Below are 27,745 nucleotides of genomic sequence, written 5' to 3'. Positions count from 1 at the left end.
TATTTGTTGTGGTCTAAATATATTGAAATTTATCAAAAGTGTGTATCATTAATGTAAATTAGCTTGCCCATGTCATCTATAATATTTCTTTAAAGAATTTTCAGCATTTTTAGCGGTGTTGCTGGGCTGTGCCGCGACCGATCGATTTGCAGCGGCGGCACATTTAAAAAAAATTGTTCCGCTAAAGAAAAATTAACCAAACCCGTAAAACGGGAACAGATAGATAAAAAATTAACAGTGAATTAAGAGAATGTTCTTCTTTTACAGCGATCCTGAGACTGACGGATTTTAAAAATAGTTACACATTTGTGCATTCTTAGACGGATAGTTAATGTTGAAATTTAACAATTTTGGTTCTTTCAAATAACTTAAATGTTTAGCGATGTGTGTTTTATCAGTGATAATTAAACGTCGGCTTGGCAATATTTTACCATTTTCTGCTAATAGAGACAGTCTTGTGTTCCATAGCTAACGCCGGGAAAGAATTCAGTAATTATTTAAAAAAAAACCCACTGCATTTAGAAAATGTGTGCCAAGGCCGAGTTATGTAAAGGATTTAATTCACAACTAAATATTAATAATCAGTTAATATAAGTGGCTAACGTAATTTTAAATGATACGTAATTCTTTTGAAAATGCATTTTTGTATTACCACACGTAAATAAGAGTTAGTGGTTCAACAACAAAGTTCGTTCGTTCGTACAGACAGAAAGGTAAAGAAAATTAACTAAAACCAAAATTAACTGAAAAACAACTTTTTAAATTATTCTTTAACGAAATTTAATTCATTTCATTAAAGTACTACAGTGCCTGTTAAAAAAAGTGAAGCACCCAGAAGACATGGTCGGATGTCAATGTAACTTAGCACACGTGCACATCATCGGCGAGTAGGTAAAGTATTAGAATTACAGTTCTCTGTGACAGTTAGAATGGCGCCAGAATGCGTGTAGTTCGTGTTTAGTGCTCTTACGAGGCCTAGTAGGGGACATACGGGACCTGAGTACTGTGAAGGATAGGGAGACGCTGTCTACTCGCGTGACTACAAAAAATTTGCAGTTTTGTTTGCGGAATGCTTTCAGAGGAACATAATTCCCCAAAACGTGGAAAACGCTGCAGTCGATCTCCTTCCAAATAACTGAGTGAGTTACGAGTTTAAAAAATTGTTAGCTTGTCAGCGAGACAAAAATCACAGCGAAGGTTATGCCATTTGAACATCTGGCGTGCATAACGCCCGAATGTTGCGGTTACATACGCCGTATGGGACGAGTGTAGATACACTCTCTGGCCACTATAGTACAAACGCTATCGGATAGCGACAGAAGCGGAGCGGTGGACGGTTAACGACTAACATGTATTGGACGCCGACGAGAGCAGAGCAGCAGTCTCCACGAACCACCTACCGATGGCAACGAGTCTGTTTGCCGACATATATTGGAGAACGTGCGACGTGGTCTGTGAGGACACACAAGAATTCTGCAAGTTATAAATATGTCAGGAAACCATGTGAACGAAATAGTTTCTGTTCACTGCAAGTGACAAATTGACAATAATAATATTACACGCCTGTATTTGACTTATTGTCTGTGATTTATCTTAGATCGACAAAGAAGTCGTGGCGCATTTTACAGCGTCGTTAAAAGTTGTCAGCTATAATCTGTCGATCAGTAACCGTCCATTAGCTATGGTGCCTTAGCATTGATAATGACTGTCTTCTGCTTATGTTCGTATTTTGACGTTTTCCGTTACTTCTTTTATTCTCCTCTGCTTGCAGAGCAGTCAGATAAAAGTCTACCTCACACCATTGTACGATGCAGCGAAACCATATCCAGCTTATATGTTTTCGAAGACTCATATCCGAATTGGAACTACATGATAATATTTGCTCAAGTGTGTGGTAGGTTAGAAGGCCAGTGACCACAATTGATAATGGTCCCGATAACGATCGTCCTTTACAGCGACTTATTTGGAGAGGAAGCTCTGTCGACTTACTGCTGCTGCTTACAATACTATCTTGATCATTATTATCAGTCCCTATAAAAGGCTGTCGAAACGAAGAGCATTATTATCCATCGTTTCTTTTATATTTTTCTTTCAAGAGCAATCTGCTGTGGTATTCAAGTTCAGGATTTAGAAGAAATATCGGAATGGTGCGAAAAGTGGCAGTTGACCGTAAATAACGAAAAGTGTCAGGTCATCCACATGAGTGCTAAAAGGAACTCGTTAAACTTCGGTTACACGATAAATCAGTCTAATCTAAAAGCCGTAAATTCAACTAAATACCTAGGTATTACAATTACCAACACCTTAAATTCGAAAGAACACATAGAAAATGTTGTGGGGAAGGCTAACCAAAGGCTTCGTTTTATTGGCAGGACACTTAGAAAATGTAACAGACCTACTAAGGAGACTGCCTACACTACGCTAGTCCTTCCTCTTTTAGGATACTGCTGCGCGGTGTGGGATCCTTACCTCTGAAAGAGGGTAATAGGAAAAATGACCTTGAAGTATTACTCGGTTCTTTCAATTTGACACCCGTTATTGATTTTCCTACTAGGGTGGTAAAGGATAGCAGCTCACTGATTGATAACTTCTTTATAGACCAAGATAAGTTTAACCAGATAAATGCTCAGCCTGTTGAGAATGGTCTTTCTGATCATGGTGCACAGCTAGTTACAATATATGACATAGCTCCATTCAGCAATACTAAACAGTCCTCCAAAGTAGTACGTTCAGTCAACGATTTAACAATTGCAAATTTCAGGGAAAGCCTACAGCAGTTAGACTGGGATGAGGTGTACCGTGAACCTGATGCCAATTTAAAATATAATTAATTTCATGACATTTTTGTAAATGCATTTGAAAACTGCTTCCCCAAGAAAATAGTTAAATATACTCGTAAGAAACCTTGTAACAAACCATGGCTTACTAAGGGTATAAAAATATCTTGTAACCGGAAAAGGGAAATGTATCTGACAGCAAGAAAGAGTAGTGACCCAGAAACTACCAAAAATTATAAAAACTACTGTGTTATATTAAGAAAAGTTATTAAAAAATCCAGGAGTATGTGTATCATGTCTGAAATCAGCAACTCTGATAATAAAATTAAAACAATTTGGAATATTATTAAAAGAGAAACAGGTCAACCAAGAGCAGAGGAAGACAGTATTACCATCAAATTGAATGAAAACTTTACGAACAAAAAGTCAGAAGTTGAAAATATTTTTAATAATCATTTTCTAAATGTTGTGGATATAGTAGGATCCAGGTGTTCATTAGAAGATGCTAGGCTGTTAATGGAAGAGGCCATACCTATGCAATTTGATACAATTGAAATCTCACCCACTTCTCCCTTTGAAATTAGGAAAATAATAAACTTGCTTAAAAGCAAAAACTCACATGGAATTGATGGCATTTCCAGCAAAATACTAATAGCTTGTTCTCAACAGATAAGTAAGATTCTCAGCCACCTGTGTAATAGCTCTCTGGAACAGGGCATTTTCCCTGATAGACTGAAATATGCTATTGTTATACCTTTGCATAAAAAGGGGGATAGATCTGATGTCAACAATTACCGTCCAATCTCCCTTCTAACAGCTTTATCCAAAAATTTTGAGAAAGTAATGTATTCAAGAGTAGCTTCACATATCTGTAAAAATGAAGTACTAACAAAATGTCAGTTTGGTTTCCAGAAAGGTTTTTCAACAGAAAATGCCATATATGCTTTCACCAGTCAAATTTTGAATGATCTGAATAACCGAACACCACCCATTGGGATTTTCTGTGATCTCTCAAAGGCTTTTGATTGTGTAAATCATGAAATTCTGCTAGACAAGCTCAAGTATTGTGGTATGAGTGGGACAGTGCACAAATGGTTTAATTCGTACCTAACTGTAAGAGTGCAGAAAGTAGAAATAAGTAGTTCTTGTAACATGCAAAGATCAGCAAATTCCTCAAACTGGGGAACTATCAAGAATGGGGTTCCACAAGGGTCAGTCTTGGGTCCTTTGTTGTTCTTATTATATATTAATGACTTGCCATTCTATATTCATGAAGAGGCAAAGTTAGTTCTCTTTGCTGATGATACAAGTATAGTAATCACACCTGACAAACAAGAATTAACTGATGAAATTGTCAATACTGTCTTTCAGAAAATTACTAAGTGGTTCCTTGTAAACGGACTCTCACTGAATTTTGATAAGACACAGTACATACAGTTCCGTACAGTGAACGGTATGACGCCATTAATAAATATAGACCTTAATCAGATGCATATAGCTAAGGTAGAATATTGCAAATTTTTAGGTGTGTCCATTGATGAGAGATTAAATTGGAAGAAACACATTGATTATCTGCTGAAACGTTTGAGTTCAGCTACTTATGCAATAAGGGTCATTGCAAATTTTGGTGATAAGCATCTTAGTAAATTAGCTTACTACGCCTATTTTCACTCATTGCTTTCATATGGCATCATATTTTGGGGTAATTCATCACTGAGGAACAAAGTATTTATTGCACAAAAGCGTATAATCAGAATAATAGCGGGAGTCCGCCCAAGATCATCCTGCAGACATTTATTTAAGGATCTAGGGATATTCACAGTAGCTTCTCAGTATATATACTCTCTTATGAAATTTGTTATTAACAACCAAACCCAATTCAAAAGTAATAGCAGTGTGCATAACTACAATACTAGGAGAAAGGATGATCTTCACTATTCAAGATTAAATCTAACTTTGGCACAGAAAGGGGTGAATTATACTGGCACTAAAGTCTTTGGTCACTTACCAAATAGTATCAAAAGTCTGACAGATAACCAACAAGTATTTAAGAAGAAATTAAAAGAATTTCTGAATGACAACTCCTTCTACTCCATAGAGGAATTTTTAGATATAAATTAAGAAAAAAAAAATAAAAAAAAATAAAAAATAAAAAAATAAAAAATAAAGAAAAACAAAAAACACAATAAAATAAAGTTGTTATATTAACTTAAGTATGTTGTTAAATTAACCTAATTATGTCATGTATTGGAAAATTCGACTCGTTCCACATCATTACGAAATATCGTATTCATGATCCATGGAACTAGTATTAATCTAATCTAATCTAGGACTGACGGAGTACATCGAAAAAGTTCAAAGAAAGGCAGCACGTTTTGTATTATCGCTAAATAAGGGAGAGAGTGTCACAGAAATGATAAAGGATTTGGGCTGGAACTCATTAAAAGAAAGGCGTTTTTCGTTGCGACAGAACCTTCTCACGAAATTCCAATCACCAACTTTCTCCTCCGAATGCGAAAATATTTTGTTGTCACCGACCTACACAGGGCGGAACGATCACCACGATAAAATAAGGGTAATCAGACCTCGTACGGAAAGATACAGGTGTTCATTCTTCCCGCGCGCTATACGAGATTGGAATAATAGAGAATTGTGAAGGTGGTTTGATGAACCCTCTGCCAGGCACTTAAATGTGATTTGGAAAGTATCCATGTAGATGTAGATGAAGATGCCGCAGAAAGATTCATTTCACAAGACTGATTCTTCTACTCGAAAGAAAACAGTGTCTTGCGGGAGATTGCAATTTACGAATCAAAACTTAAAAGTTTAACTTGGCACCAGTTCATGTTGTGGTTGCCAGTAGGGGTCTAAATGGAGCTTTGGCCCTTTAGATGAGTCAGAAGTGCTATCAACCTGAATTATTTTATTTTTCGACTATCGCGGATCGTAGTTTCACCCACAATTTAAATGTGTCAGATTTGGCGTTCCTGTACCACCTTCTTCGAGCTTGTGTATTATTTCAAGTTTCTTCTGTATCGTTCATACAACACGTCTTCATTTTTCGGACATTGTTTGCCACCAACAGAAAACAATGAATATTTTCCACAACAATTTCAGTCAGGCGCTTGCAGTATTCAAGCAGCACATTGTTTAAAAAATGGTTCTAATGGCTCTAAGCAGTATGGGACTTAACATCTGAGGTCACTAGTCCGCTAGACTTAGAACTACTTAAACCTAACTAACCTAAGGACATCACACACATCCATGCCCGAGGCAGGATTCGAACCTTCAACGGTAGCTGCAGCGCGGTTCCGCACCAACAGTCGCCAACCCTCTGTGCAGACTGGATCCTGATCTGGTTCGCCTCCCTGCTCTGAAAGGTAGATCGTTGCGCGTGAAGCTACAAAGGTAGGTCAGTTATAAATACTGTATAACTTCACTGGCTGTAAAAAACATTCGCAGATCTCAAGAAAAAGAAAAACTAATTACTCGGACATGATCATTATAGTGGCTGCTCGAACGTCGAAATGAAACTCACAGAGTACGACGTGCTGTACGCGTTAATTACAATCCATTCTTGGAAAGTTTTTTGCAGAGTGATTGTGGGCGCTGTAAGTACAATCCTGTTTCGGAAATTTATTTCCAATTGCAAATTTAGCTTTTTTCTTTCCTATTCACGCTTTTGAGGAAAGCATTAATAAATGCAATAAATTGAGCACTATTTCCGTTTGTTTGCAGTATAAGCAACACAAAATTGAAAGAAATGTTTCCACGTAAAGACTTGCCCACAAAATTCTAATTACAATTCTGTACTCATACGTCTGTGCCTACTGCTGCCTGGGAACCGCGCTAAGGTAAGTGTCTCCTGCCTCGTCCGACCTGCGCCAAAAATGTTATGTTTTCTAAACGCTTTGCCATCTAGAGCTCCCCCTTCCGTCAGTATCATTTCTGGCCACGCGCTGCGGATACCACAAAACTGGACGAAATCGCTAATGACGAGCAGGCGCGGTCGCCTTGTAAATATCTAAGCCCATAGACAGAGCAATGGATTAATCGAACTATTGACGTTAATGGTCTATGGAAGCAGACGACCGACGTGTGTGCTTCTGCTAAAAGTACGACATCGCCTGCAGCTCCTCTAAAGGGCTTGTGATCATATCGGCTGGATCCTGAACAACTGTAAAACCGTGGTCTGGTCAGATGAGTCCCAATTTTAATCGACAAGAGCTGGTGGTAGAGTTAGGGTGAGCAGAAGCCACGAACCCATGGATCCTAGTTGACAATGAGACACTGTGCAATCTGGTGTTGTCTCCAAAATGGTGTTGGCTATGTTTACATGGAATCGATAATTGCCTGGGAACAGTTATGTTCGGCCAGTTGGAGACCATTTGCAACCGTTTATGGACTTCACGTTCCTAAACAAATATGTCATGTCACCGGGCCACAATTGTTCGTGATTGATTTGAAGAACATTCTGGGCAATTCGAAAGAATGTTGGCCACCCAGATCGTGCGACATAAATCTGAGCAAACATTTATGGGGCTTAATCGAGACGTCAGTTCGTGCACAAAATCCTGCACAGAAAACATTTTCGCAATTATGGACGGCGATTGAGGCAGCATGGCTCAGTATTTCTGTAGGGGGCTTCCAAACTGTTGAGTCCATGCCGCGTCGATTTGCATTGCAAGAGGAGGACGAACACGATATTAGGAGGTATCCCATGACTTTTGTCACCTCAGGGTAATCCCCAGGCATTGAGTAGAATTGACACCTTTATTTTCCAAACAATTCTCGTTTATTCTTCAGTCTCAGTTGCACATTTTTAATTGTTCTAATATGTGGTTCTGACACAGGCAAGACAGGTTATTGACGAAACTACTTAGATCTGAAGATGATCGAGGGAGACCGAAACATTTCACGTAACTAAACATGTGCAAACTGGACTGAAGAATATATACATAGAGTTGCTGATTCTGTCGGTGCGAATATATTGGCTATATCCTTCAGATATGTGTGATTTATCGTCTAATAAAAATTTAATGGATCCCTTTTAGTACTCATGTAGAAGACCTCAAACTTTTTCATTATTTAGAGTCATTTGCCACTTTGCACGTCATTCAGATAACTTCTCTAAACCATTTTCCAATTAATTTTGATTTTCTGAAGACTTTATTAGACTAGAAGCGACAGGATCACCTTCAAAAAAAATCTAAGAAGTCTGCTCATATTGTCTCCTAAATCGTTTATACTGGGTGAATCAGTAAAGCTTTCACCGCAAATATTGTGGAAATGAAAAGAGCTATTGATGCGCGGTTTTCACAGCGTGGATTGGTAGTCAGAATTTCTTATTGTTAGCCACTCCACAAATAATACTTAGAAAGTGTATTTCATGTGCAAATACATACTTTTTAAATGAAACAATGCTTGTAGACATCAACACAAAATGTATGGTAAATGAGAACATAGTGGAGTCGTTTGCGAGACATCGTATTTTCAAAAGCTGCCACAGCATCACTTGTACAATACCTGTGGTAGCGCACACTACATAACAGTATAAGTACGTGCGCTATTTATGTGGATTCTGACCAGTGACGAGACAACTGGCCATTATAGTTGTGTTCAAAATGACAACCGGTAGCAGCCTGACGTAAACGCTTCCGGTCTGGTACGGAACGGATGCTGCGTACATGCTAGCCTTTCAGCGGAGATGTCCGAACAGGCTCTTGTAGCACCTGGTGTATTTGGAGTGTCCTTGTAGACACACTCTTTCTGCTTTCCCCACCGAAAAAAGGTTACAAATCCAGGGAACGGGACGGTAAATGTACAGGTCCTCTGCATCCAATCCAACGATTTGGAAAGAATTCCTGAAGACATGCTGTAGTACTTCGTGCACTATGGGCTGGACAGCTATCATGTTGGTACCACGAGTACCTCCTAATCTGCAGAGGAACGTCTTCTAGCATGCGTGGTAGATGGTTTTTTAGGAGGCTACGATACTTGTGTGCGTTCAGTGTTCCGTCTATGGAAAACAGGGCTATGAGCTCATGGTTCACTATACCACACCACACTTTTATGCTCCATGAACGAGGCCTTGCACCTGACGAAGCCAACGGGGATTGTCAACAGGCCAATAGTGTATGTTTCTGTGATCTGCCTGGTCATGACAGCTAAATGTGATTTCACCATTAAACAAGATACATGATGGATCTAGTGTATCCTGTCCTAATGCCCATGTATAGAAGTTAACACGACTCTCACAATTGTTTCCACGCAGCTCTCGATGGAGAGAGATATGGTAGGGATCGAACCAATGTCGACGGAGAATGTGTAAGAGAATTTTCTGATTCATGACACTCCCTCATACAATTCCGCGGGAGGTAACATGCGGATCAAAACAACAGCAGCAAGAACATTAATTTCATCCTCTTCTGTCATCACTTGTTTCGTTGTGTTGCGTTGTCCAGGTGTTACACTACCAATTTCACGTAATAGGTTAAATAGGTTGATAAATAACTGCCGAGGTGATTGACATCTGTTGGGGTATCTTGCCACATACAACGTACAAGAAAGAAACTGCATCCTTCATTCACTCTCCATGCACCATAAGCATGTTGGCTTTTTCTGCCCTTGTAAATCCCATCGTTCAAGCATGGCCTAATGCGTGTGCTGTCACACACTAACTGAGTAGCAGGTTGCATTGCAGTCAAGGAACACACAAGCACATTCTAAGCAAACATAAGAACATTGTACCTAGCAATAACGCAGGTTGAATAGTACAACAAGTGTCGGTGTGGAAACATTTCAAAATAAGGTATCTCGTACACGATTGGCACTAGAATCCTGCGACAAACACCACTGATATTCTAATTTACCGTACTTCTAGTTTGTTACTGTCACGAAATCACGAACGCAGGCGCACATGCCGGCCGGAGTGGCCGAGCGGTTCTAGGCGCTTCAGTCTGGAACCGCGCGACCGCTACGGTCGCAGGTCCTAATCCTGCCTCGGGCATGGATGTGTGTGCTGTCCTTAGGTTAGTTAGGTTTAAGTAGTTCTAAGTTCTAGGGGACTGATGACCTCAGATGTTAAGTCCCATAGTGCTCAGAGCCATTTGAACCATCTGAACCAGCCGCACAACTGATACTCCATAGGCACGCAATTTTATTAGAAGCAGCTTATGAGGAACGGTGCCAAAGGCCAAAATCTAGAAATGTGTGAATCTAGGAACCTAGGAATGTGTGAATAAAGAGCTGGTTGTGTTTCACGAGACTGAAATTTCCTGAGTGCCTGCTGACTATGTGTCAATAGATCGTTTCTCTTCCAGGTTGTTCGTAATGTTCGAACACAGCATATGTTCCGGAATCCCACTGCTATATCGAAGTATTATGATCTTAGCACCGTCTCTCTGAAGGTGTTGGATGTTGTAATCCATACCTGCTAAGGAATCCAAATACTGAAACAATACTTTATAGCTCGCGGAAATTCGAAATATCTTTAGAAATCACGTGGTCTTAAGACGAAGAGAGTCATGTTCACAGCGCATTTTCCCGTGGGCAAGAAGTTTTGAAGGTTGTTCGATAGAGAGCGGGAAAGGTGAAAATCGGAGGGCGCAGCTAAATCAGGTGAATAAGGTGGGTGCGGAATGACTTCTCAAGCATAGTGTTTTTGAGCAATCTAACACAGTGCGGACGGGCGCTATAGTGGAGTATATCACTTCACGCAGTCTTTCCGTAGTCGTTCTTGGACAGCATGTGCAAGACGCCTCATTTGTTGACAATAAATGTCAGCAATGGTTACACCTCGGGGAGGAAATTCGTAGTACAACACACCGTCGCTTTTCTACCAGAGGCATAACATTATCTTTGGTGGATGCGCGCAGGTCCATGTTCCGGGAATTGCTGCTTTGATCGCGCTCAACCGTTACTTTCTTTTCCTTAAGTTAGCATTAAGACACCATTTCTCGTCACTATTAACGATACAGGATAGGAATGGTCAGCGTTGTTCACTAGCCAAATGATGAGCAAGTAGAGGTGGACATATCGCCACCCGCTGATATTTGTTATTTTGGATTAATGCATACGGTACGCATTCAACTGATTTTATACCCTTCCCTATTGCATGCAAATGAACGCGATGATAGAATGACCACAGTTCATCATATCTGCCAGTTCTCGAGTAGACTGATGTGCATTAATGCGTTTAAACGACCTTCGTCAAACCTCGAAGGTCTTCCTGACTGTAGTATCAATAATTTTGAAACGATCCTCCGTAAAACGAGAAAGCCATTTTGCTGCCGTGCTCTATCCGGTGCATTATCCCCACACTCGACTTTAATGTTTCTTGCTGCCTCCGATGCTGTCGCCGTTTTGCTGAACTCAGACTGCAGAATACGTCGGAAATGATCCAATTTTTTCACATGGCACTTCATTTTGTAGCGTCCACAGCTCCACTCACTATCCCCAAATGACGAAACGACAATATGTAAACTCAAATAGCAAAGGTAAACTGCAAATGAAAATGACAATCTATAAATAAAGCCATAGCAACCGGAATACCAAGATGCAACCATAAACACTACGAACTTATGCACCGACCTAATACAAGACGTGACGCTATCAAGACTTCACCACTAATTTTATAACCAGTTATTATCGGCTTCTTTGTATTTTGATACCTTTATCCAACTTTAAATAAAACTGTCATTCATTACAACATATGAAAATTTTGTCCAAGTCTTTCTGCAATCACTAACGATCGTCCAGTGCTGATAATTTGATGTATGTTTCCGTAATCTTAAGGGCTGCTGATGCTATTTATATTGAAAATATTAGAGACCATATTACGCTTTCTTGTCCACTTCCGCAGTTCAGAAATCAGCTGTGCGGACCACCTGTAACGTCTCCTGGCAAAATACGTATTATATGTGGTAAAAAAAAGGAAAATTAATTGAACTGGATGATTGTAATTTTATTTCTGCATGCGCAATGACTGTGCGAACTTTGTGTAATAAAGAGAAACCATTATGTGTCATGTTTTATACTTGTATGAATTATGTATCGATTCTTATAATATCTGTGTCGGTAAGTACTGGAACCGCCACAGACGATACTTATTAAATATCAAACAAAGATGTAAATATTTTAAATCGAGTATAAATAGTAGTGAACGATTATTAAATTCTCTGTCGTCTTTTTGGAGTTACGTGAGTAGGAAGAGCCTGTGACGCTATGTTGTATGCTTGTGTAGCATTCTTTTGTCAAGACTGAGAGAAGGACGCCATTAGGCACTGATTTGTAAACGTGTGTAAGAATTTAATCTGTCTAAATGTTTTGAATAGAGTTACTTAGTGAAAACTCGCATTATGATTTGTAATAAGCTTGCCTGGTAATTTATCCCATCCATTTAAGAGATTTTCAGCTATTTAAATATTATTCGTGTTGCAGAGCTGCGCTCCGAATGAAAGATCCGCTGCAGCGACGCATTCAAACTGCATTAAATGAAACCAATCATACTGCAAAGAAGTTGACAGGTAATAGTGAACTAATATTATTTCTTTGAGCTTTCGGGATTGCATGGCAGAGCAGCAGATTTTATAATGTGTTTTAAAGGTGGACACGGGCTGCAGGTGATGTTATATTATTAACAGCGCAGAAAGATAATTTACCTTCATGACATAAAAGAAATCTTGCTGTGCGTAGTTCTGGTCTGGCAAACATTATAGTAAAAACATTTTTTTCTCTGATAATAGTCTCATGTTCTCGTGTTAGTCGTGGTACTTAGTACTTAGTAGTGTTTTAATGTTAACAAAAATCCACTGTAAAATTTTGATGTTGTACAAACTTTGCGTACTGCAACATCAATATTGATAACGAAATAATTTTCAGTAACCTTTTCAATAACTGTAAAGTAAGAAAGGTATGCTGAACTTTACAGCGAGTTACAATAACAGAACAATGTTCCTTTTATAGAAAGCGACATCCAGAATAATAAGAAGATAATATATTTTGTTTTGTTGAAAATTAATGATCCAAAGAAAGTCACAGCACAGCATCCCTAAAAAGTATTTAAGGGCTCCTTTCATAGCAACGTATTTTACCTCATCCATTTATCAAATGGCTCAAACGGCTCTGAGCACTATGCGACTTAACTTCTGAGGTCATCAGTCGCCTAGAACTTAGAACTAACTAAACCTAACTAACCTAAGGACATCACACACATCCATGCCCGAGGCAGGATTCGAACCTGCGACCGTAGCGGTCGCTCGGTTCCAGACTGTAGCGCCCAGAACCGCACGGCCACTCCGACCGGCATCCATTTATCAATATATTAGTTGTTACGCGAGCAATAACAAAGAAAGACTGCAGAATACGTCAGATATCGTCCGATTTTTTCACTTGGCACTTCATTTTGTAGCGTTCACAGTTCCACTCACTGTCTCCAAATGACAAAACGACAATAGGCCAACTGAAATAGCAAAGGTAAACTACAAATAAAAATGACAATCTATAAATAAAGCCATAGCAACCGAAATACCAACATGCAACCATAAACACTATGAACTTATGCACCGATCTAATACAAGACGTGACGTTCTCAAGACGTTCACCACTAATTTTATAACCAGTTATTATCGACTTCTTTGTCTTTGATACCTTTATCCAACTTTAAATAAAAGTGTCATTCATTACAACACATGAAAATATTGTCCAAGTATTTCTGCAATAACTATCGATCGTCCAGCTATAATGAATTCTCTACTGTAAATGATGAAAGTCTGTGAATGCAGCTTGCCGCTAACTTGGTGTAATGTTTTGTCTGTACAGAGGTGTATCTGTCGCCTATATTACTCCTTCACTCTCACACATAAATCGGTACAATAAAGTTAGGGCTTCGTATTTTATGTTTAGGCTGATCCGTGATAAGACAGACAAACAATTATGCTAATGGAGGATTCTGAGTATTTTCTCGAATTTCATTCGCTCTCTCTCTCTCTCTCTCTCTGTCCTTTATCTGTGTACAGTTTAAATATATTACTTACGTGAAATCAGCCTAGTGGAATCTCTGGTGGAGCCCTTCGTCTTAATATTCAGCGGCTGGCTTGCTGGAAAAGATCTTTACATTTGTTATTTTTATTAAGCGCTGTATTCAGTTGGGAAAATCGATCGTTTGAACAATTCGTTCAGTTTACGACAGATTTAGAATTTCAGATGTGGACGAAGCCTTTTTGGACGACTTATAAAACCTCGGAGATTGCAGGCTCTCTTCGTCACAGTTGAAACTTCCCCACTAATTACAGGGCCAAGACAATCATCAATGATTCAGACAGAGAACTCATTCGTCATTCACTCTAGAATAAAATGTTCACAAACCTTATTTCTGAGGAAAATAGTATATTGAATCCATTTCCATTACATGTTCCGTTTTCTGTTGATTCCAAGTCTCATGTAATTTGCTTTTACAGTTTTTTCTTTCTCTTTACCTATCACGCTAGCGGCACAAACGTTAATAGCTCGTTTTAGCGAGAAGAAGAGTAAATATGTCGCTTTTAGCAACCCGACAATCTTCCAACCGATACTTCCGAAGCTGTTCCTTTATCCCTCTATAATAACCATGGAGCATACATCTCTCTGTATCTCTGTTATTCCAAAGAATAAACGTACTAGAAAAATACCTTGGCGTCGACGAGCTGTCGGCGCATATATTACTAGAAAATCTGATCAGATACTTTTCAAACGTAAATAATTGTGGATGATTTGATTGACCATTATTAATTATTGCGTGGTAGAGGGTAATTTTCCGTGGGGAGATTACATAGCGCTGATACTTCGATGTATATTTCCGTAATCTTACAGGGTTGCTGATGTTATGTATATTGAAAACATTAGAGATCGTATTACGCTTTGTCGTCCACTTCCGTACTTCAGTAATCAGCTATGCGGAGCACCCGAACTCGAACTCCAGTACTGTCAGAGATTTTTCCTTGGTTGGAGGACTGGAAGGCGGTGCACTCAGCCTCAAAAGGCCTGCTGAGGATCTATTTGTGTGAGAAGTAGCAACGCGAAAGTCCGGAAGGCCGACAACAGCCGGGACAGCGGTGCGCTACTCCCATGTCCGTCCATATCGTATCCACATGACGCCACTGGCAGAGGTTGACACGGCGGTCGGTCGGTCCCGACTGGGCCGTCTGGGCAAGAACGCGAAGCTCTTGCTTTTTTTATTACACTTTCTTGGGGCACAGATGATGTTATAAGAGGTGTTCAAAGAGATCCCATTCTGAAGCCGTATGGCAAAAAATTTCAATAAGCATTGAAGCAAATGTCCCACCGACACAGCAAATTGAAGATACCTGGTTGGTAAAACACAGTGTCCGGCTACCTGAATAAGTCCGTAACTGCGCGTTGCACATATACTTCGGACAGGAATCGTCGAGCAAATGGTTCAAATGGCTCTGAGCACTATGGGACTGAACTTCTGAGGTTATCAGTCCCCTAGAACTTAGAACTACTTAAACTTAACAAACCCAAGGACATCACACACATCCATGCCCGAGGCAGGATTCGAGCCTGCGACCGTAGCGGTCGCGCGGTTCCAGACTGTTGCGCCTAGAACCGCTCGGCCACCACTGCCGGCAATCGTCGAGCATTCTGGGTCTTTTTTAAGATACCGAAGGCGTTGTATCGCATAGACCAGGACTGTCGGGCAGGTGCTCGAGAGTCTCCCTCTTGACTTGGTATAACTCATGCGCTACAATATTTGCGATGTGTGGACTTGCGTTATCATGAACCAGCACCACGAAACTTTGCGCACTATCACACAACGGTGGTTTCGACAGACATGGTTCTTCATTCTCCGATGAATGTCTACTGGTGTTTGTCCTTCGGCAGCCAGGAAAACAATAACAGCACGTTGATCCTCCTTGGAACCATATGGTAATAACGTCGCCACAATTAACGTTTCAGCATTCACAGCACGCGCGATGGAAAGGTACAAATGTCACACTAATCCCATGCCTCCCTGTCAGTGGTTACATACCTACATCGGAGTCGCGCTACGTTACATCTGTGCTGCAGCAAACGCAAAATTTACGGTCGCACCTTGTATTTCCGCTTCTGGGAAACATTCGCCGCCTAATATAATATACTCGGTACAGTTAGCCAAGTGTTCATGGAGCCACAGACACACATTAACAAAGATACTCTGTATGACTGTATCTTTGCTATTAGTCGAGAGTGTACATCTGTCCAAGGCCACCATATGGTGCATGGCGAAGGTGTACTTGTACCACTACTACCCAGTCCCTTTCCTGATCCACTCGCAAAATTAGCGTGGACAGAATGACGTTCTTCGCGTCTTCGTACGATCACTAATTTCTCCTCTCTTCGCTTCTCGATTCTTACGCGAAATGTACGATGGCGACAATGGAATCGTTTGCCAGTCAGCCGCAAACGGCGGTTCTCTAAGCTTTCTCAATAGAGTTTTGCAAAAAGAATGTCGTATTCCCTCCAAGGATTCCCATTTAAGTTCACGAAACATCTCAAATAATACTCGCCTACTGACCGAACCTATCAGTAACAGATCTAGCAGCAGGCCTTTGACGACATCTTCCTTCAATCCGATCTGCTGAGAATCTCAAGCAGTCAAGAATGGGTCGCACTAGTGCTGCCTCCTTTATAGATGAGCTACGATTCTCCCAATAAAGCGAATTCGACCACTCGCCTTACATACCTCCGACGTTACGCCTAGGTATTTAATCGACGTGACTATGTAAAGCAGCACACCACCAGTACTGTATATGATATTACAGACTTATTTGTCCTACACACTGCAGTAACTTACATATCCCTACATTTGCAAATCAAGGAAGACTGAATAAACCTGTTCACGCAAGATATGTTTGAATAGGGCAAGCTGTGTTTCGCACTGGTGCTTTTTCTGAATTGCGAGCTCATACGTTAAGATGAATTTGCTTCCATCCTGGAATGTCATAATCTTTGAGCTCAGATTATTCACTGTGATCCTATAACAAACGAACGATAAAATACTGTGATCACTGATCTTTTCTAGTCTCACGCAACTTTTCAGGATGCGACAGATTCTCGATACAATCGACTAAAAAAGAAGGTAATGGTTTGCAGAGTACTTAAGATAAATTGGAATTGGAATTCCGTCAGAACGTGATCCTTTGTTCACATTATGTAATCTTAATCGGTTTTCAGTAGCAAACTATTGTTAAGTTTCTTCCGAAGTTCAGTCCTTGGTATCTTCAAGCTTGAACGCATTTAAATGTGTAATCGTTTGAGGCACTGCCCCACTTCTCTCTGTCATACTTAGGTAAAGAGATACAGAAAGCGTACGTGCCTCTACCACGTAAACAAAATTAGGAAAAATCAGTGTTATTCTCTGAAATAAATTTTTAAAGTCGCGATCATTTAAAAACATTCCATCGCGCAGTTATCACTGCAGTAAGTTGCGGAAAACTGTGGCCACTTTTAGATAGTTAACTTTCAGCTGCAGTTATACTTTGTTATGTATTTCTACAGATAATTATCTGTGTCCACTGTGGGGAGCATGTAGCTGATAAACAACTATCACTTAATCTTTTTGACAATCGTTCATATCGAAATATGACATCATATGCCACAAGTATTGGTCTCATCATCTGTACATTATTCAAAATATTTATCTTGTATTGGAATGGATAATCAATGGTTGAAAGTCCACGGGATCGATGTGTGAGAATTACCAGTTAGTTGGTTGTTAATTACGATTCATAGAAACGCTATCAACTTCTTGCTTGTTAGTTTAATGATCTATGGATCTTTAGTACTACTAATCGTAATGATGTGGAATGAGTCACTTTACATTCATATCAAACATTCATATGCAAATTTGGCTACTAGCTGACCATGCATAAGTTGTTTCTATTTCCTACTCACCAACCTTTACACCTTAGAAAAGTACAAATTATTCTACGAAATAGAAAGAGTTGCCAAGGAGAAACTTCATGAGTTTGTTTCAAGCAAACTTTTTTATATCAATGGATAAGCGAGTAAAAATTTTGGTGTCAGCAATGTGCCCCAGCTTTGTGCCAAAGTAAGCCTTAATGGCAGTAATGAATGTCATTTTCTTCTTCTGGTATTGTAATTATGAACGTGATTGTTCGTTTTGAGTTGCATTAGATTATTTACCACGCACTCCTTCAGAGAATAATTAAGCTGTGAATCAAAATGCACACCTACTTAAAGAAATATCTGCAAGATGATTGTGGGTGATCATCACATATTATTCTTACAGCACTTTTTCAACAACGAAAATTCTCTTTCCTAAAGCTAACACCAGAACATTATTCCATACGAGATTATTGAATCAAAACACGCAAAATATGTCAACTGACTGATTTGTTCTCTCCGAGATTTGCAGTGATTCGAAGTGGAAATGTGGCCGAACGAAGTTGTTGTAGGACTTCCAGAATGTGGTTTGTTTTTCACATTAAATTCGCATCAGTATTGACATCTAAAAGTTTTAAAGTTTCCACGCTAGTTATTATTTCCTCACTATTTTTTATGTTTATCAGTGGTATAGAATCTCTTGATATGCAGAACTTGTCATTTCTTAACAAACGTCAAGCAGAAGCAGAAGCCTACGTGGGTAATATTTTCCAAATCTTTGTTTGTTAAGAAACTTTTTCTAGCAGATTGCGATGAGCACAACACATCTTGTTCGTATGAGCGTTCAGCAACTACAAAGGTTCTGTTTAAAGACAGTCCTGTCTACTCGAACGAGAATGTGTCTGTAGACAAACTGAGTAACATCTTTTTCAGGGGTATTTTCTTCATGGTCTCTTCTTGCGTCCCGCGAGAGAGAAAATTTTCTTGATCCTCCTTGGATTAATTTTAATGCTACAGAAAGGGGACGATACAAGATTAATCCTCTCAGTCAACGGGGAAATTGATACAATGGCAACAATGAACTTCGCATCTGACAAAATGGTTCAAATGGCTCTGAGCACTATGGGACTCAACTGCTGAGGTCATAAGTCCCCTAGAACTTAGAACTACTTAAACCTAACTAACCTAAGGACAACACACACATCCATGCCCGAGGCAGGATTCGAACCTGCGACCGTAGCAGTCGCGCGGTTCCAGACTGTAGCGCCAGAACCGCTCGGCCACCAGCGGCCGGCTGCATCTGACAAGCAAGTAATCGTTCTGACAGCACCTAATCAGTTAAGTGCTTCTGCATAAACGATATTACATGTGGATAAAGGGGAGAAACAACACCTCTACAGTCAAATAATGACCAGTAACTCTTTGTTGCTTTGCATGCAGTTTTTATTGCAGTCTAGTTTACAAAAGGTTGGAAGAAGACAATTAAACTACCACCTCTAATTTTGATACGATAGGTTATTTAGGAATTGAGACGATCATTTAAGAGTTGCACATATTACAGCAGATATGATACTGAATAGTGATTAAGTGAGATAGGTTAGGTACATACGGTGGGCAACTGAAAGTGTTGGAAAAAACATCGACTAGCCACAAGGGTAACGAAATTAACTTTGCCTGAGGCTTCCACAGACAGGGTTACGATGAAGAGGGACGCTAGTAAACTGTGGTCATCACAGAGATTCGCTTGGTAGGGTATCCAAAGAGCTGACCAGAGTCTGGCATGCACTCTCTGAAGCACCACCCAGACAATCACGTGCATGATAATTCGGAAGTCATTAGACTTAATGCCTATGATCGCTTCTAGACACTGCTCTCATTTCGGAACACCAAGGATTGGTGTTAAATACCGTGCCAACATGAAATCAAGACCGGAGAACGTACATGATTGAGACTGAGCTAATGTGAGCTGAACAGGTTAAAAATAGCAGAGAATCAAATCAAAAATGGTTCAAATGGCTCTGAGCACTATGTGACTTAACTTCTGAGGTCATCATTCCCCTAGAACGTAGAACTAATTAAACCTAACTAAGCTAAGGACATCACACACATCCATGCCCGAGGCAGGATTCGAATCTGCGACCGTAGCGGTCGCTCGGCTCCAGACTGTAGCGCCTAGAACCGCTCAGCCACTCCGGCCGGCGGAATCAAATCAAATTCGTCCTTTTATTATCTCTGTGCTGCACAGTGTCTAACTACCAACATAACTGCCAAACAGCAGGAGATGACACTCTTGTGTTGTCTGTACGGTCAGCGAGATGTATTTGCTCTTTGCAGTTGGTACACAGCATAAAAAATAGACCGTATGGTCATGGTCATGTTAGGAGGCGCCACGTCACTTCTTTTTAACGGAATCTGCAACGACATCCCACAGCGAAACGGTCCTTATGGCCTGCCAAAGAAAGATAAATCCTTTGAAAGGAACTGTTCGCCATGAGTTAATCTATTAAATAATTGGAGTTAGATAATAACTGCACAGAAACTCTTTAAGTAGCTCTCTAATTCCTCAATAGCATATTGATTTGGCTTGCCAGCTTTAATCCTTTCAGCTATTACGAAATTGATCTCTCGATTTACATGAATTAATAATTAAACACTTGATAGTAGTTTTAATACAAGTATTAGTAGTTAGCAATAGTAGTAGTAGCAATAGTAGTGGTGGTAGTAGTAGTAGTAGTTTCATTCATCTGTCGATTTCTTTTACAAGGACATTGAACATGTCTTGTTAATACTATCTAAGTACAACAAAAATAAAGCTCTTCACATACATAGATATTTACAGACTTACGGGTGTAGTATGACAAAGACGGTCGTGGCCTTATTATGACAACGATTGACGTGGCCTTATAGTGATTTGTTCCATATCCGTTTCGAAAATTCACTTCACGATTGTTAATTTTCATTCATGCTACTTTCCCTACATTTCTCAGAGAAATCAGGCTTCACATGTTGCTGACCGCATACCAGATTTCGATATACCCAAGCGGAGTGTTACTTTAAATAATGCTCTTCACAAAATGCCAGTCCTCTTTGTTTGGAATCTCTGTTTACAATTATCTGATTGGTGTGTGCTGCCTTGCAGAAAATAAAGGCGAAACGCGTATGGCACTAAAATTGTATTTTATTCAGTTGCTGTCAGACGGTCCATAAGTAAAAATTATTAATATACCGTAATATTACACGCAACTGAGGAAGACAGGACTATAAAAGTTGAAGATGTTAAAAATAACTGCTTTTGTTAGAAAATATAAAACTGAAAAAATAATTTACTGTTACATGTCATTCACTTTTATGTTGTATGTAAAGGTTGTTTTTGGCTTCGAAACCTTCCTGTATGCTCATGATGTGATCCATATGTTAACATGAGTAAACGTATTCTTACTGGAGCATCTACGCCGTCCCACCACTTACTTCCTCCTACTTCCACATCTGAAGCAAGAGGTCTCCCCCATATTCTACCAGTTAACAACTAACACCAAGTCCGGAGTTCGATTCCTAACAATCACTCAAATTTTTCTGCAGTGGGAAGGTCACTCCAGCCTATAGGAGTAGAAGAAAAAATGGTTCAAATGGCTCTGAGCACTATGGGACTTAACCTCTGAGGTCATCAGTCCCCTAGAACTTAGAACTACTTAAACCTAACTAACCTAAGGACATCACACACATCCATGCCCGAGGCAGGATTCGAACCTGCGACCGTAGCAGTCGCGCGGTTCCGGACTGCGCGCCTAGAACCGCGAGACCACCGCGGCCGGCAGAAGAACTGATACACGGAATTACAGTGGAGTGAGTGCCAATTAAGTCCATTGATGGTTGAAACCAAGAACATATTTATTGAGCGAAAGAAAATTTACACAAAATTCTAAAAAAATTATGAAAAAAAGGTTTGCCTGTGGAAAACAACAAGTTATATTCAAACGCAAAATCCTGCAAACATTAAATAAAACTGAGCGGGTAGATTTCATCTTCCTAGATTTCCAAAATGCAGATAAAATTGTATAACATTGCTGAGATAACTATGACATAATCATGTGGAGTATCTTAACAGTCATGCAGTTGGCTCAAAGTAACTTTGACGCAGAGAATTCAGTACCTTATCCCGAATGGTGAACGTTCAACTACAGCTTCCGTGATAGTATGGAGAGAACATCTGATGTTCGAGTTTGTTGGTGTAATCTCATATTAGAATCTAGTTAATTTACTCATCAACTTGCTCTCTGTTCTATGGTTTCCAGTTTTTCTGGATGGAGAAGCTAGAAGACGATGAATCCTAAGCAAGAATGGCCTCTCTTAAAGATGAGCCCTTGCTCTCATTCTGTTTAATTTGTATCTCCATCACATGCTAGTTACTAACTAAGAAAATCCAAGTATGCAGATGACATGTCTTTGATTTGAGAGAACGTTTCTTTTTGGCATAACAAGCACGCTGCAACGATGACAAGATGATGGTGGAAACCAGTCACGGGTAATAATAAAATCCCAATGGGAGATCCTGTTTCATTACAATTATCTTACTGACCATTTGAACTCCATGATGCTCTTTGTCATCCACCATAGAACGTAGCATTATCCAGAACGATAACTTTGTGTCCAACGAGAAAAAATAATGCTATATTTACTTAAGAAACGTAGTTATGCGGGAAAGATCAGTTTGAATTCGAGAGAAATGTAGGAACTCGCGAGGTAATACTGACCCCACAACTTGTCTTAGAAAATAGATTAACAAAAGGCAAACCTACGTTTTTAGCATTTGTAGACCAGGAGAAAGCTTTTGACAATGTTGACTAGATTACTTTCTTTGAAATCCTGAACGTGGCAGGGCTAAAACGCACGGCGTAAAAGGCTATTTAAAACTTGTACTGAAACTAGACAGCAGTTACAAGAGTCGACGCACAAGATAGGCAAGCAGTGATTGAGAAGAAAGTGTGACAGAATTGTAGCCTATCACATAGGATACTCAATCCATGCATTCAGCAATCAGTAAAGGAAAAAAACGAAAAATTTGATGTAGGAATTAAAATTCAGGTAGAAAAAATAAAAATTTTGAGATTTGCCGATGACATTGTAATTCTGTCAGAGAGAGCAAAGGACTTGGAACAGCACCTGAACGGACTGGACATTGTCTTGAAAGGGTGGTGTAAGATGAACATCGACACAGGCAAAACAAGGATAATGGAATGTTTTCGAATTGAATTAGATAATGCTGAAGAGATTAGATTAGGAGACGAGACACTTAAAGTAGAAGATTTTGTTACTTAGGCAGCAAAATAACTGACGATGGCTGAAGTAGAGAGATTATAAAACATGGACTGACAATGGCTAGAAGAGAGTTTCTGAAGAAGAGACAATTGTTAATATCGAATATAGATTTAATTGTTATGAAGTCTTTTCTGAAAGTATTTGTATGGAGTGCAGTCATGTATGGAAGTGGAACATGGATGATAAAATACACTCCTGGAAATTGATATAAGAACACCGTGAATTCATTGTCCCAGGAAGGGGAAACTTTATTGACACATTCCTGGGGTCAGATACATCACATGATCACACTGACAGAACCACAGGCACATAGACACAGGCAACAGAGCATGCACAATTTCGGCACTAGTACAGTGTATATCCACCTTTCGCAGCAATGCAGGCTGCTATTCTCCCATGGAGACGATCGTAGAGATGCTGGATGTAGTCCTGTGGAACGGCTTGCCATGCCATTTCCACCTGGCGCCTCAGTTGGACCAGCGTTCGTGCTGGACGTGCAGACCGCGTGAGACGACGCTTCATCCAGTCCCAAACATGCTCAATGGGGGACAGATCCGGAGATCTTGCTGGCCAGGGTAGTTGACTTACACCTTCTAGAGCACGTTGGGTGGCACGGGATACATGCGGACGTGCATTGTCCTGTTGGAACAGCAAGTTCCCTTGCCGGTCTAGGAATGGTAGAACGATGGGTTCGATGACGGTTGGGATGTACCGTGCACTATTCAGTGTCCCCTCGACGATCACCAGTGGTGTACGGCCAGTGTAGGAGATCGCTCCCCACACCATGATGCCGGGTGTTGGCCCTGTGTGCCTCGGTCGTATCCAGTCCTGATTGTGGCGCTCACCTGCTCGGCGCCAAACACGCATACGACCATCATTGGCACCAAGGCAGAAGCGACTCTCATCGCTGAAGACGACACGTCTCCATTCGTCCCTCCATTCACGCCTGTCGCGACACCACTGGAGGCGGGCTGCACGATGTTGGTGCGTGAGCGGAAGACGGCCTAACGGTGTGCGGGACCGTAGCCCAGGTTCATGGAGACGGTTGCGAATGGTCCTCGCCGATACCCCAGGAGCAACAGTGTCCCTAATTTGCTGGGAAGTGGCGGTGCGGTCCCCTACGGCACTGCGTAGGATCCTACGGTCTTGGCGTGCATCCGTGCGTCGCTGCGGTCCGGTCCCAGGTCGACGGGCACGTGCACCTTCCGACGACCACTGGCGACAACATCGATGTACTGTGGAGACCTCACGCCCCACGTGTTGAGCAATTCGGCGGTACGTCCACCCGGCCTCCCGCATGCCCACTATACGCCCTCGCTCAAAGTCCGTCAACTGCACATACGGTTCACGTCCACGCTGTCGCGGCATGCTACCAGTGTTAAAGACTGCGATGGAGCTCCGTATGCCACGGCAAACTGGCTGACACTGACGGCGGCGGTGCACAAATGCTGCGCAGCTAGCGCCATTCGACGGCCAACACCGCGATCCCTGGTGTGTCCGCTGTGCCGTGCGTGTGATCATTGCTTGTACAGCCCTCTCGCAGTGTCCGGAGCAAGTATGGTGGGTCTGACACACCGGTGTCAATGTGTTCTTTTTTCCATTTCCAGGAATGTATTTAGACAAAAAGAATTGAAGATTTAAAAATGTGCTACTATGGAAGAATGCTAAAGATTAGATTGGCAGATCACGTTACTAATGAGCAGGTACTGAACAGAATTGGGGAGGAAAGAAATTTGTGACAAGACCTGACTAGAGAAAGGGATCGGTTGTTGGTGGGACACATTCAGAGACACCGAGGGATCACCATTTTAGTATTGTAGACAAGACGGTGGAGGCGGGGGGTAAAAATTCGTCAAGGCAGATCAGATGAATACAGTAAGCAGTTTAAGAAGATGTACGCTGCAATAGTTATACGAAGACGAAGATGCTTGCACAGGGAAGAGTAGCATGGAGAGCTGCATTAGATTTGTCTTCGGACTGCAGACCACAACAACAAGAGTTAAGAATGTCAGTCTCTATGTTGACCCAAAAAAATCACCGCGTATCTGTTGTCATCTGCCTCTGATCTTGTAGCAAGTAATTGTATAATTCACCTAACACTGAACCGCATTCAGTGTGAGTAGTAATGTCAGACGTTTCGCAAATGATGGGGCTATGTAATAGAAAAATCTTTCCCAGAAAAATGACAATAATATCCTGTTAGTCAAGACTGCCACATAGCTCTTAATTTGGAGAAATTAAAAAGATGTGCACTTCACAAAACATAAATGCTGGATATCCCTTGATTACAAGGTTAGTGAATCAATTAGGTTTAGTTATACCGTACAGATGTTTAGGAGTAACGATTTCCAGAGAAGCGGAGAGGACGGACAACATACTGTAGGCTCAGTTGTAGCTAAAGAAAATGGTAGACCGCCATTCATTGTAAGGATACCGGGAAAATGGAAACTGTAGACAAAAGAGATTGCATACAAATAACTTGTACAACCGACAGCTTGATATTCAAGCAGCAACATAATCGCGAATAAAAACAATGATCCAGAAAGTGTAGAATTAGTTTCTTTTATTCCAGTCTATGATCACAAAACTTGTGTCCGCAGACCTTCAATTACGGTCAGTAGTGACCATCTTCAGATCTGCAGAAAAAGAGAAAAACAAAACAACAACTGGACAGTCGGTATCTTCTAACCACTGAATATGACATAATGGTATTATTTTCATACGTACAGAATACGTGCGTTTAAAAATGTGGTAAGGCACGTCTGTTCAAAGTTTATGCAAATATAATAAAGTCAGACACGCGTCACCAAGAAATACAATATTACTGATTTGTATGGGACCCATACCAGATCATCGAACAGTGAACATAGAGTGTATACAAAGATTTGTGGTGTGAATTATCTGAGTGGCAGTGAGTGGCAAGAGGGGGTAAAATAATGTCACATAATCTTTCGGACATGCGGGGAAAGAAGCCATAAGAAGTGCTGAGAAAACTTCAGTATTCGCCTTCAGGGCAGAAACTACGAAAATACCCCCTCCCTATGCACATGCACAAACTAATCTCCTACAAATGTTGATGGTGTTATGACAGCAACCAGCCACAAATTTACTTTCAGTTCCTTTATTCAAAGGGCACCGTCACCGGTTTCGAATCGTTGTGATTCATCTTTAGACGGTTTACACGCTTTCTTTATGATATGTTGTGTGTTTTTTACAGATTAATTTTCGTGAGACGTCGGTTTGGAGTGTTTAGCGAGAAGAATTTACGTGTGCAACAATAAGAATGCAGTGGGAATACATTTACATCTGTTGGACGAATGTTATCGAAACAAACACTCCAAACCGACGTTTCACGAAAATTAGTCTGTGAAAAACACACAACATGTCATAAAGAAAGCTTGTAAACCGTCTGAGGATGAATCACAACGATTCGAAACCGGTAACAGTGCCCTTTGAATAAAGGAAATGAAAGTAAATTTGTGGCTGGTTGCTGTCCTAACACCATCAACATTTGTCTTCAAACAACAGCCACGGCCTCCATCGTGTCATCATATGACAAAATTGCATTAATCTCCTACAGTTTGTGCAAAATAAATCAAGTGTGTAACGGCAGTCCTTGTTCCCACACTCCATCCTTGAATGGAACGAGAAGATACTTATTATATGATCGAATAAAAAATACAATCACAATGCAATTCACAGTGATTCACAGAGTGTAGATGTAGATCTGTTTGCCGTGCTGGAGGTAGATTTCCACTATATTAGACGACTACTCATGATCGGTTGGCGCTTGTCAAAGAAATCAGTGTCTTTTGAACTGGTTTTCTTTGATTCAGCGTCAAACTGCAAGCCATTCATCAGTAGTGTTTTCTAATTTTATTTAGACGCCTCATACGGTTATAAGCGTGCTCTGATGGATGCTGCAGTACTTACGGTGTTTCTCTGGGTCAGGCTGGTGTTCCTTCGTAGCCATGGCAGCTGACTGATGTGCGTGTGCTTGATCTGATTGCAGTCGTCCGCACCTCCCCACCACACGACTACACCTGCCGCTATCTATTAAACAGCTGGCCTTGTCTCGTAGTTATTGGAGTACTGCTCACCAACGGGTACACAGCGGCTACTAAGGCGTTCGTTGACTTAAACTATATTGATAGATGCTGATGTGTGCCCATGGTATTTGGAAGTCATTCTAAAAGGTCGATTTTGCTAAATGGGGACTAACTGCAGGGAACGAGACCTGAGAAGTTAAGGAGCAAAACAAGATCATACGGAAATATGGCTGTCACTGTGTCCCAATGGAGGTATAGACACTTGAAGATGGAAATAAAGGAGCTTTGTCAGTGTAGCTGTGAATCAAAGCACGCCAGAGAAGTACGAATGTTCCGTCTGTTTATTGTTTTACCTCCACACTCTATAGAGCATGCATGGTGGTTACGCTAAAGGATTGCTACAGCAAATCCTTGGGCAACGAGGCCTGCCCGCTTTGCAAGAAATGCGGATACTGGCAGTTGTTGTAAGCAACATTACTACCGTATTGAGTTTGGAGCTAAAACACTACTGCAGACACTTGTGTGATGGGTTCTCATATGTACTTTCAGTCATTGAAACCAATACTGTCAAACGTAAAACTGTTAAGACTTTCGTGGCCACTTCTTGACAAACTGCTGCTTGTTGACTTCAGTCTCAGTTTCCTTGGAAGACGTTTGTCTCACGACGTTTCTGACGTTTCGCTAGCACGAGTGAATAGTGTTGTGAAAGCTTCACTC

The 27,745-nt window shown here is 40.7% G+C and overlaps 1 protein-coding gene across 2 annotated transcripts in view; it reads right to left on the bottom strand.

Annotated features, from left to right (window-relative positions):
* Positions 1-26,985, bottom strand: part of LOC126243886 (putative inorganic phosphate cotransporter) — a 110,457-nt gene extending 83,472 nt beyond the window's left edge. The window contains exons 1-2 of one of the 2 annotated variants that reach the window (XM_049948196.1): positions 26,913-26,965; positions 6,064-6,150 (exon numbers count right to left, since the gene is read on the bottom strand). In XM_049948196.1, coding sequence (XP_049804153.1) covers positions 6,064-6,150; positions 26,913-26,952 — 127 coding nt within the window. In that variant the 5' untranslated portion in view covers positions 26,953-26,965. Of the gene's footprint in view, positions 1-6,063; positions 6,151-26,912 lie in introns of both variants that reach the window. The other variant, XM_049948197.1, reaches the window with a different exon arrangement.
* Between the last annotated feature and the right edge of the window lie 760 nt (positions 26,986-27,745).

This window comes from Schistocerca nitens, chromosome 1 (assembly GCF_023898315.1).
Source record: "Schistocerca nitens isolate TAMUIC-IGC-003100 chromosome 1, iqSchNite1.1, whole genome shotgun sequence".
In the NCBI taxonomy this organism is placed as follows: domain Eukaryota; kingdom Metazoa; phylum Arthropoda; class Insecta; order Orthoptera; family Acrididae; genus Schistocerca; species Schistocerca nitens.
This window is presented reverse-complemented; position numbering and strand designations above follow the sequence as displayed.